At 45.9% G+C, this 12,600-nt stretch overlaps 1 protein-coding gene across 9 annotated transcripts in view; it reads right to left on the bottom strand.

Annotated features, from left to right (window-relative positions):
- myo5aa (myosin VAa) overlaps window positions 1-12,600 on the bottom strand; it is a 275,595-nt gene that overhangs the window by 88,502 nt on the left and 174,493 nt on the right. For all 9 annotated transcript variants that reach the window (XM_072470649.1, XM_072470653.1, XM_072470657.1 and 6 more), the window contains 3 exons: window positions 11,224-11,321; window positions 5,334-5,420; window positions 5,031-5,139 (listed from right to left, as the gene is read on the bottom strand). In XM_072470649.1, the coding sequence (XP_072326750.1) occupies window positions 5,031-5,139; window positions 5,334-5,420; window positions 11,224-11,321 (294 nt within the window). The remainder of the gene's footprint in view (window positions 1-5,030; window positions 5,140-5,333; window positions 5,421-11,223; window positions 11,322-12,600) is intronic.

Below are 12,600 nucleotides of genomic sequence, written 5' to 3' on the forward strand. Positions count from 1 at the left end.
GGAGTGAAATGAAACGAAATGAAAATCGCTTATTGTCACAAGTAGGTTTCAAATGAAGTTACTGTGAAAAGCCCCTAGTCGCCACATTCCGGCACCTGTTCGGGGAGGCTGTTACGGGAATCGAACCGTGCTGCTGGCTTGCCTTGGTCTACTTTCAAAGCCAGCGATTTAGCCCTGTGCTAAACAGCCCCTGGAGTGTTTACATGTTTATTTCGACTCCATAAATCTGTGCCTCTCACACTGCGGATTAAGGCCAAAATGAGGCCTGTTTGAATTCAGCACGGAGTTCAAGTGGCCCTACTGAATTCAGGTCTCCCTCCTGTATGAACCTGTGCCCTTCCTCCTACAACTCTTCCAGCCCTTTGTGTTTTCTGATCACCAATAAAACTATCAGAATAAAGGATAATGTTTCCTGCTGTATCGAATAACAAAGTGTTTGCAGTAGAGCAAGGGCATTAGCAAGGACATGTACTGAATTCGCCCCAAGTGCATGTAATGGCTTCTCAGGCTATATTAGACATTCATTTAACATCAAATAAATTATAAGAACATTCTCTTTAATTACACTGAATACCACAATGATAATCAGCCTCCACATAGACTGATGAGCCGAATGAGTCAACACGTCCTCTCTCCCCCTCACGATGAATCTTAGCACAAACACTCTGACAGTACACAGCTCTCCACCCCTCCCCCTGCAGCCTGGCTGTCAGATTGCTGGCACAACTTGTAGTCTGGAATGCAGGTTCCCGCAGTTAAAGCGTTGGGATGACCAAAGTCATTGTCTCTGGTTCCCACCACAAACTCCACAATCTCGGTCATTGATTCCATTCCCTTCCTGATCCCTATCCCAGAACGAACAGACTGCCAGCAAGCAAAACAACCTGTCCAATCAGTGGAGCTACCAACCGAATGCCACCAACAACAACTTTAATTGATATGGTGCCTTTTATGCAGCAAAATATACTAAGGCACTTCACGGAGGTTTAATTAGACAGATGAACTCTAATCCAAAGATATGTTATAATGTTCACGACCAAAAAAGTGAATATTATATAGAATATTAAACAATATGGAGGGAGGTGGAAGAATTTAGACAAGTATCACAGACCATGAAACTGAAATAGTTGAGGACAGCTCCTGATCGTGGACCACCTGGGGGGGGGGGGGGGGGGGGGCATAAAAGGCCAGAGAAATGCCTTGCTTGGGGGGTTGGGGTTGTAGCCAGTTACAAATAAAGCAAGTTGCAAAACCACAGTGGAATTTGGAGGCATTAGAGGACCGAGAGGCACCAGGGATCAACAAGAGTGAGATGATGGGCAAGCAGGAAGTAAGATAAATTGAAGTTTACAGATGGGTTCGGGGACAGTTTTATATGGCTTGTCTGACATGGCAAGAATTAAGGATTCAGCAACCTCTTTATGGCAGAGGCAGGTGATATTGTGGAAGTGGATTGGTGTTTTATTTCTGCTCAGGAGGTTCCACAACTTAGCTCAGGATCAAATAGGATGCTGAGATTGCAAACAAGTCTGGTGCAGCCTAAGACATTGGTCAGAAGGTAAGGGTCAGCAGCACATTTGTAGAAACCGATCTTACATGCGAGCTTGAATTTGTTAGGGGACTACACAGATGAGGGGAGAAGGGGGGGGTCAAGGATACTTCCTCGAGACCCCAGTGGTAATGGTGGGGAGAAGCGACGACAGTTTACTGCTCGAGATAAAAATGCTGGAGGTCATCGATCTAAAACATTAATTCTGCTGCAAAGAAAAACTCTGATGTTTGACGTTCCAACTTCCAGACTCAATGACTTCAATACCCTCCCAACCTTCAATCTGGCACCCCTTTGTAAACCACAGCACATCTACAACCCACTTCCCCTGTCATCCTTATTCTCAGTAGCACAACATTGGTCCCCGACATCTGAAATATAAGTTCTCATACTCATGCTTAATCTCTCCGTGACTTGCTTCCCCACTCCAATCTCTACAATTCCTCCAGCCTATGTGGCCCAAACTGCCCATTAATTTGATTCCAATCTGCTGTGGGGTCCCCATGTTCTCAGCCACCTGGGCCCCACGCATGGAAGTCCCTCCCTCAGCCATCTCCAGATTCTTTAAGGAAATCTACAAACTTTTGTCCACTCTTTCCAATGTCTCCGTTTTGGCCAGATTGGTCTTCTCATTATATCCCACTAAAGCATTTTCAGATGCTTTTCGATGCTTAGAAACACAATTTAAACGCAAGGTGTTGTTGAACATAGAACATTACAGCGCAGTACAGGCCCTTCGGCCCTCGATGTTGCGCCGACCTGTGAAACCACTCTAAAGCCCATCTATACTATTCCCTTATCGTCCATATGTCTATCCAATGACCATTTGAATGCCCTTAGTGTTCGCGAGTCCACTGCTGTTGCAGGCAGGGCATTCCACGCCCTTACTACTCTCGGAGTAATGAATCTACCTCTGACATCTGTCTGATATCGATCTCCCTCAATTTAAAGCTATGTCCCCTCATGCGAGACATCACCATCCAAGGAAAATGGCTCTCAATGTCCACCCTATCCAATCCTCTGATCATCTTGTATGCCTCAATTAAGTCACTTCTTAACCTTCTTCTCTCTAACGAAAACAGCCTCAAGTCCCTCAGCCTTTCCTCATTAGATCTTTCCTCCATACCAGGCAACATTCTGGTAAATCTCCTCTGCACCCTTTCCAATGCTTCCACATCCTTCCTGTAATGCGGCGACCAGAATTGCACGCAATACTCCAAATGCGGCCGCACCAGAGTTTTGTACAGCTGCAACATGACCTAATGGCGCCGAAACTCAATCCCTCTACCAATAAAAGCTAACACACCGTACGCCTTCTTAACAACCCTCTCAACCTGGGTGGCAACTTTCAGGGATCTATGTACATGGACACCGAGATCTCTCTGCTCATCCACACTGCCAAGAATCTTACCATTAGCCCAGTACTCTGTCTTCCTGTTATTCCTTCCAAAATGAATCACCTCACACTTTTCTGCATTAAACTCCATTTGCCACCTCTCAGGCCAGCGCTGCAGCTTATCTATGTCCCTCTGTAACTTGTAACATCCTTCCGCACTGTCCACAATTCCACCGACTTTAGTGTCGTCTGCAAATTTACTCACCCATCCTTCTACGCCCTCCTCCAGGTCATTTATAAAAGTGACAAACAGCAGCGGCCCCAAAACAGATCCTTGTGGCACACCACTAGTAACTGGACTCCGGTCTGAACACTTCCCATCAACCACCACCCTTTGTCTTCTTCCAGCTAGCCAATTTCTGATCCAAACTGCTAAATCTCCCTGAATCCCATGCTTCCGTATTTTCTGCAGTAGCCTACCGTGGGGAACCTTATCAAATGCTTTACTGAAATCCATATACAGCACATCAACTGCTTTACCCTCATCCACCTGTTTGGTCACCTTCTCAAAGAACTCAATAAGGTTTGTGAGGCGCGACCTACCCTTCACAAAACCGTGTTGCCTATCTCTAATCAAATTATTCCTTTCCAGATGATTATACATCCTATCTCTTTCCTATACCTTTCCAACATTTTGCCCACAACAGAAGTAAGGCTCACTGGTCTACAGTTACCGGGGTTGTCTCTACTCCCCTTCTTGAACAAGGGGACAACATTTGCTATCCTCCACTCCGCTCCAGAGCGGGCGGCACAGTGGTTATCACTGCGGCCTCACAGCGCCAGGGACCCAGGTTCGATTCTGGCCTTGGGTGACGGTCTGTGCGGAGTTTGCACATTATCCCAATGTCCGCATTCCTCCCATAGGCCAAAGCTGTGCCGACTGGGTGGATTGGCAATGCTAAATTGCCCCTTAAGTGTCCAAAGCTGTGCAGGTTAGGTGGCGGTATAGAACATACAGCAGTACAGCACAGTACAGGCCCTTTGGCCCACGATGTCGTGCCGAACACATATCCGAATCTAAGATCAACCTAATCTACACTCCTTCAATTTACTGCTGTCCATGTGCCTGTCCAAGAGTCGCTTAAATGTCCCTAATGACTCTGACTCCACCACCTCCGCTGGCAGTGCATACCACGCACCCACCACTCTGTGTAAAGAACTGACCTCTGACATCTCCCCTATACCTTCCTCCAATCACCTTAAAATTATGTCCCTTCGTGACAGCCATTTCCGACCTGAGGAAAAGTCTCTGGCTATCCACCCTATCCATGCCTCTCATAACCTTGTACACCTCTATCAAGTCACCTCTATCAAGTCACCTCTCTTCCTTCTTCGCTCCAGTGAGAAAAGCCCTAGCTCCCTCAACCTTTCTTCATAAGACATGCCCCTCCAGTCCAGGCAGCATCCTGGTAAATCTCCTCTGCATCCTCTCCAAAGCTACCACATCCTTCCTGTAATGTGGCGACCAGAACTAGACACAAGAGTCCAAGTGTGGTCTAACTAGAGTTTTATAAAGCTGCAGCTAAACATCGCGGCTCTTAAACTCAATCCCCCTGTTATGGGGATAGGGCCTAAATAGAGTGCTCTTTGAGAGCAGACGTGATGGGCCGAATGGGCTCCTTCTGCACTGTAGGAATTCCATGGACGTAATCACGGCAAGTGTCACACAAGAAAAATTGATACTTGTATCAGATCCCCAGAGGACTACCAGCCTCAATATGAGACGGCAGATTTGGGAACAATTAAGGAATAGTTACTTTTCCTGTGGATAGTGAAAACTGGGAACAGGGAGGAAGCAAATGGGATCGTTAGAAACGGAGAACCCTGCTGTCCAAAATATAATAACTGGTCATCAATGAACACATTTTGGGTGGGATTCTCCGATCTCATCTTGGTGGGAACCGATGCGAGCGAGAACGGAAGATTTGCTGCTCCAACCAAAACGACATTAATTTTCAGGGGCACCAGAAAATCCTATCCGCGAGCGAGGGCGGAAGATTTTGTCCTTGGCCTGCGTTGAAGTTGTTTTTTTTTTAAAAAAAGGAAAAAGCAATGGGTTTAAATTGGCATAATTCAAATAATCACCTTTATTAAGTTTTCCAGGACATTTCTGCATGTCAGCTTTTTGTCACTGAGGACATCTTTTTGCTTCATCAGGACACGATAGCGGTTGAAGAATTCTTGATAGGTCCACCTGAAAATCCACAAACCCAATGAATCAAAGCACGTTTTTCAACTTCAAGTCTAAAGTAAAACTGTTTAAAAAAAACACACACACACACACAAACATATAGAAACGAAAAGACGACTCGGAACAACGCGAGTCTAGGACCACCTCACATGACGAAACAAAGGGATTTCCGGATTCCTCTTGACGGGTTGCATTACCTTGATGGGAAGCCTGCTGCACTTATCCTAATGGTTTCCAGGACGCCACAAGCTCGTAGCTGTTGCACGGCTCGTTTTGGATCAAACCTATGGAGACACATTTGGGTCAAGTTAACAGTATAGACACAAACACAAAGCTCTCAAATTCTAAACCGACCAATTCAAATGCCAGAAACATACAATTAAAAGACCCAGAGAGAATTCTAGTTCCAACACTTTCAGAATTGGCCTTAAGTCAGTAACAGTACCACAGATGTTCACGTACAAGTCGACCTTTGAAGCCTCAAAATCGTTCCAAAAATAGGGACCGATTTATACACCAAATATAAGATGTGAAATGCTGGAGTGGGTAGTCATCATTTTGAAATTTGAAAAAACACTGATAATTCATATTAAATTAATGTGCCTCTGTTGGTTGAATACATTTAAATGTACAAATATATTGTTAACCATACTGAAAGCATTTTAAAACACGCGAACATTTATGGTCTTCCACATCCGCTGCAAAGAGTTCACTGAATTCATTCCAAGTCACTTTGACCAAGGCCTCATTGTAAGGATCCCACTCTTGGTCAGATCTGGTGCTGTCAGTTTCAGAATTATCCCTTCCATCTCTACTCAACAAATCACACATTGAATTAGATATTCCACCTTTTGTGAACGATCTGATGACACCTCCCACAATTTGATGACAAAGCAACACAAACATGAAGCTGGGGTAATGCGCAGATTTCCACTCACTGAGTCCCCCCCCCCCCCCCCCCCGTCAACCATTTGGTGCAAACATGGTCCAAGAATAGTGTGTTGAGGCAAACATCCAAAAGCTAACCGATGCACGTTCGACCCCCTTGTGTAACTGCAATGCAATGTTATTTCTTCACGGGCGCTTCTTGTATCTGATCGGTTAAATGGGATCTGAACATGTCCCTCACTAATAAACTGCGTTTTTTATGCATGCCACTGGGGTGCTTATTCCAGACATTATCCACCCATTACATCTTTCCATCCTCAACCATCCAAACTTTGTCCTGGACACGCACAAGACCTCCTGTCGGATTTTCGACATGGTTTTACAAAAACCAAAGGGCATTCAATTTTGTTCCGCCAGCTAAGTTTGAGTGGCACCCTGAATCTTGCTTTCTTATGTCCTGCGGTTTTCCCGAGAACTGTTTTTAGAACTTATTCACTTCACCGTTTGGCCGCTGGGCCCGTGGAAATTCATGGGCGTTTCATCCACGTTGCCGAAATGAGTTAATAGATAACTCGTGTTTCTTGCTGCTGCCTGATTAGGAATAGCGAGGAGCTGGTAATTTTGGCATCGGGGGTCTTCAAATTATCTTGGTCTTCTGCCACAAACGGAAGACATTTTCGTTCCATAAAAGCTGCTGCACCCACGAGATGTTGCATTGAAATCTTTGGATTAAAATCAGATCAGGGTTTAATTTGGCTCACTTAACAGCATTGCCTATCTGGTGACGGTGGGAGGCCGCTGGCCTGTCAGGTTCCCGAGTGGAACAAGGAGCAGTGAGCCTTCTCGGAAAGAGCCGATGCCACGCTCCCACCGGCTCTCCTGCAAAAGGCCAAGACGCTCACCGCTTCCACAAGATTCCATCCAATAAACATAAAACACATTCATATCAAATGTTGTCTTCTTTTTTAAAAAATATTAAATTCCTGCCGGGGGAGGGGGGTCGGGGTGTGATGAAACCTTTGTTAAAATTGGCTATCCTTATCTAGCTCAGGGAGAGTCAGATCCAAAAGGCAAACCATATTTTCATTTGTCCACATCCAACCATTGAAAGATGTTCAGAGCCATAGCATTAACCATCTGGTGGTTTGAACTCTTGTTTAACCTTTTAGTAGAGAAACGTGAGGGTTTCGAGAGTGAAAACCTTCAATCAATCATTCTTTTAAATGGTGCTTTTCGGGAGTTCAATAAACTATCCAGTCAGCAGTCAGATCCACAAAGCTGCAATGGAGATGCCTTTTTCAACAAAAGAAATTGTCACATTCCAGCCTGATCTGAAATCAGTCCGAAAGCATGAAGTGTCATTCGGGGAGGGGATGGCCGGATGTGTCTCCACTTATATGGGCGTCCCTGTCACATGACCACAGTCTTGAGACTGCATGGTGTGTCTGCACCGCCACCTACTGTTTGGAGGTCGCACACCATCCATCTCATATCACCACACACAGCAGCTCACATCACCTGGCAACGATGTAGAATCAGTCATTACATTTCCTCTTTTGCTTCTGCAATGGGAACAGTTCTACTAATGGACAACCCTGAATAAAGTCTGCACTGCCACTTAACGTTTATGATACACAAGAAGGAACGCATCAATAGAATACCTCAGTTGGAGACAACTCCTGATAATGTGGTCCCCTCCCCCCACTGCTTTGCCAAGAACACAGCAAAGTGGGCATCTACTGATAAAATATTGAATTATCAGACCATTTGAATGAAGAGATTTTGGTTAAAGGTGGGCTGACTATTCCTTTCACAGATAGTAAATCTGACTTTGATGTGTTACACCGATCCCAACAAGTCAGCAGGCCTACCTGAACTCAAATCAATTCAGGAGTTATTGACCTTGTTTCTCCATTTAAATGATTCACTTAAAACTTGGGTTCAAGACAGAACTTTATTAACGCGCCCTTGAAGTATTTAAAGAAGCAATGGGCATTATGCCCCCCTGCCAAAAGATTTGCAGGCCGGCAAGGTGGGGGGGGGGGGGGAGGAGTCTTACTGCCCTACTGCCCGCCCTTGAACAATCCCCAACTGAAGCCATTACCTGACAATGGTCACTTCAGGGCCGATTCACACCCAGTCTCAAATTTTGATGCTGACAGAAGGAAGCCTTCATCAAGGGGTGGCGGTGGGCACCCAAACATCTGCCTCCCATAGTTATTCCTTCCCCCACCCAGAGGTCCAGTTGTTCAGAGCCACGGCAAGGCCAACGGATGGGAAGAAATCAGCTGGGCTTCAGGGTCAGTGCCTCAATGATTCAATGTACATGGAGCAGGGCTTCCCAAACTGTAGGTCACAACCTCCAGTGAGGCTACGGGCTTTAGGACAGCAAAGGCTGCCGTGGAGCTCGGATTGGGTGCTGTTAACATCTGCAAGGCCCCTTGAAATCCTTACACTTTTTCTATTGGTGAGCGTGACCCAATGGGCAAATTTGTGAGGCCTGATTGCTGCTGTAAAAAAAAGTCTGTAAAAAGGTAGGTGCTGGTTTTCAAAAGTTTTATATATTCAAAAAACAATAAACCCTGCAGTTTAAACCAGTTCCACCTGTAGCCATCTCAGATGGCCACCTGCAAAGAACCTGGGAATTATGGCCAACCCAGGACTCAGACAGACTCAGAGCTTGTGTGTATTTGCAACCCAGATAGCTAGGCGCGATCGAAACCCCCGCTCGTTTGCATTCTAATGGCCCATTTCCCCAGAACAATAGGACTGCACTCAAGAAAGCGATACAGCCACAGACTGATCGGCGCCACTCCCTTTACTCATGGAGCCTAAACAGCCAAGGTCAACGACCGCCAAGGACACGCCCAGCCATCAAGGCACCCGCCCCTTTATTGGCCAAAATCGAAGGCAGTGATCGAAGCCTGTCGAATTATTGGGTCCAAGTTAAGGACCGCCCCAAAGAGCGCGAAATCCCAGAGGGACAAGAAGAGACACAGCCATATGCTCGATCTCTCTTGGATCCGGCCTATGCCAACCCAAGTGCAGCATAACGACCAGACAGACAAGTTCAAGACCAACGATCGCTACCAGACGGATGAGCCCAGCAGAAACAGAGCCACTTCTTCCACCCAGCCACGCAAGATCCGGACAAAGGCCTTGTCCATCTGCATAGAGCCGGTTGCCCTGAAGTTAAGTATAGGTTATTGTAGTTGTTAGGTGTAGTTTAGCTTGTAGTGTTTTGTGTTGCATGTCGAAGGAATCCTTGTGTATAAATAAACTATCTTTGAACTCGAACTGACTAACTGGTTGTGTGGTCCTTTGATTGATATCCGGTAAAGCCTTGTGGTGGTATCATTTGATACCTGGCGACTCTAAAGAGAATCATTATTAATTGGCAACCTTACTCCTGTGCCGATTGGCAACACACCACACTGAACATGACCCCCACCCACCCACCCCTTACCTCTCCACCACCCCTGCTCAGCAGTTGAAGCTATCCTCCACCTCAATCTGGTCAGGAGTCAAAATTGAAAACCCCCCGCGCTCAGGAGGGAACACCCCCCCCCTCCCCGCGCTCAGGAGGGAACCCCCCAATGCTCAGGAGGGAACACCCCCCCCTCCCCCCCCACCCTCCCATGCTCAGCAGTTGAAGCAAATCTCCCCCCTCCCCTTACTAACCCTCCTCCCCCAACATCTCCCTCCACCCTCCCAGGATGTGAGGCACTAAAATGGGTTCACACTGGGAGGAGGTTTGGGAAGTACAGAGATGAAGCACAATAAAAAAGAAAAACCCTAGTTATGAGGAGAGCAGACGGAAAATTATCAATAATGGATCAATTGTGTGGAATTTCCTACCATCACCATGAAAGCACCATCTTCACAACCGGTCCATGGGAGAGAGCCACTTCCTGAGAATAGCCAGGAAACAGCATCTTTTCCCTCATCGTCCGTAGCCTAAAACCTGGCCTTTTGGCTAAGGTTGTCAAGCGTCGGGTCAAGCCTGAGATCAGGTGTAATTCCTGTTCTTGTCAGCTTGGATCTAGAATGTGAGGACCACAATCGGATTCAATTTGAATTTGAATTGGTTTTTGGAGCAAGTGAGGAGATGGATTAAGGGCTCGCCCTGTCTACTCTGCACATTGGCTTTGTAACTCTGGGAAAGGAATAACATTTTTAAAAATCCCAAGAGCAATAGGTCATAGTATACTTTATAAAACGTACACCCTTAAAATGAAGTGGAGATGCCGGCGTTGGACTGGGGTGAGCACAGTAAGAAGTCTTACAACACCAGGTTAAAGTCCCAACAGGTTTGTTTCAAACCTGAGGAAGGAGCAGTGCTCCGAAAGCGAGTGTTTGAAACAAACCTGTTGGACTTTAACCTGGTGTTGTAAGACTTCTTATTCTCCTTAAAATGAAAGTATAGATCTTAAAATCAAATCTATGTTTCATAGGTGACTTTAGAGAAAGGACCATGCAATCAGTGTGGCACGGTGGCACAGTGGTTAGCACTGCTGCCTCACAGCTCCAGGGACCCACCCGCATTTGATTATGGCCTTGGGTGACTGTGTGGAGTTTGTATGTTCTCCCCATGTCTGTGTGGGTCCCCTCCGGGTGCTCCAGTTTCCTCCTACAGTCCAAAGATGTGCAGGTTAGGTGGATTGGCCATGCTAAATTGCCCATTAGTGTTCAAAGGTGTGCAGGTTAAGTGGGGTTACAGGGTCACAGGAATGGGGCAGGGGAGTGGATCTAGGGAGGGTGTTTTTTTCAGAGGGCTAGTGCAGGCTCGATGGGCTGAATGGTCATCTTCTGCAATGTAGGGATTCTATGGTATTACAACAACAACAACAAAATCACTGCATCCAAAAATTGTTCTTAAGGAGATCCTGGACATTCCCCCGGATGGTGGGCCTGAGACTTCAGTCGACAAAGGACATTCCAGAATAAAACTGGATTACACAGCGAGGTTCTGATCAAGACTCAGTGGCGCACTGAGGATTTCTTTCTCTGTTGTTGGCTAAAAGAAATATTCTGGATCAATCTGCACAGTTCAGCCCAACACAAGTATCAGCCAATAACCAGGCTCAGATAATTATAATGTTCAAAGCATTCAGCAGACTCGGTGACACACACAACGACAACAAGCACGGTGCCACAGATTAATAAGGTTAGAATGAAAGCACATTTCGTTTGGCTTACGTGAAAGCAAATTTGTCATCATTGGGTTTAATGCATCGCACATAGTGAGGCGTTGTAGCGTTAAGGGTCTCCATCAGCAGATGAAGGGAGTTCCGGAACTGCAAATAATTCATATGAAACCAATGTTAGTCAGTGAAATTGGTGGCATATTTTTCAATTTTTTTTTCTCTCCTGCAATGTTTCAGGAGAGATCTTCCCTCTTCACGTTCTCCCACCTTAGCCCCCTGTTGTGGTTACCATGATTACCATGTGCTCTCCACTACCTTAAACAACTGAGTTCAAAAGTGAGAGTCCCAGGCTGCTGTCCATTTGAGCAAAGAGACTTTTGTTGTTTTTTGTGCGAATTAAGTTGGGAAAATGTATATTTTTAGAATTTAAATTACCCAATTCTTTTTTTTTTTAATTAAAGGGGCAATTTAGTGTGACCAATCCACCTACCCTGCACATCTCTGGGTTGTGGGGTTGAGACCCACGTAGACTCGGGAAGAATGTGCAAACTCCCCACGGACAGTGACCCGGGGCCGGGATCCAACCCGGATCCTTGGCGGCGTGAGGCAGCAGTGCTAACCACTGCACCTCCGTGCCACCACAAAGTTGGAAACATTAATGGACATTATTTACCAGTTCTGCTCATCTGCCTCCCTGCATCCAGTTCTCCAGCAGTATCTACAAAAAACAGGGGAAAAGGCCACAAACCCACCTTCTCGAATCACAGAATGCCAAGGAGAGAAGAGAATAGAATAAATAAGGAATCTAACAACGAGAGGAAACAATGGCCTAGTGGTAATATCACTGGACTAATAATCCAGAGGCCCAGGCTAATATTCTGGGGACACAGGTTCAAATCCATGAATGGAAGCCGGTGGAATTTAAATCCAGTTAATAAATCTGGAATAGAAAAGCCAGTGCCAGTAATGGTGACTATAAAACCATCATTGATTGCTGGAAACTCATCATTCCCTTTCGGTAAGGAAATCTGCCACCCTTATCTGGCCCGGCCTTTTTGTGACTCCATGTCGATGTGATTAATTGCCCTCTAAAATAGCCGAGCAAGCCACTCAGTTCAAGGGCAGTTAGGGATGGACAACCAATGACTGGCCCAGCAATGCCCGTGGAAAAATAGTGGAAAATGTTAACGAAAAAAAATGAGAAAGGGAAACATTATTTTTCAAGCGGTGTATGCCAGGTGGCAAACTACCAGCCTCTATAGTTAAACAAGAAAAAAAAATGATATACAAAAGTGAGAGAACAATCACAAACTCATTTGGCATCAAGAATCCGACCCAGGTTTGCTTTGTGCCTTATATCCACTGGACCCCAGACTTTTACGCAACAATAACCCTGGTCCCATTTGAAATCCCATGGTAATGCCAATTC

This window comes from Scyliorhinus torazame, chromosome 12 (assembly GCF_047496885.1).
Source record: "Scyliorhinus torazame isolate Kashiwa2021f chromosome 12, sScyTor2.1, whole genome shotgun sequence".
In the NCBI taxonomy this organism is placed as follows: Eukaryota; Metazoa; Chordata; class Chondrichthyes; order Carcharhiniformes; family Scyliorhinidae; genus Scyliorhinus; species Scyliorhinus torazame.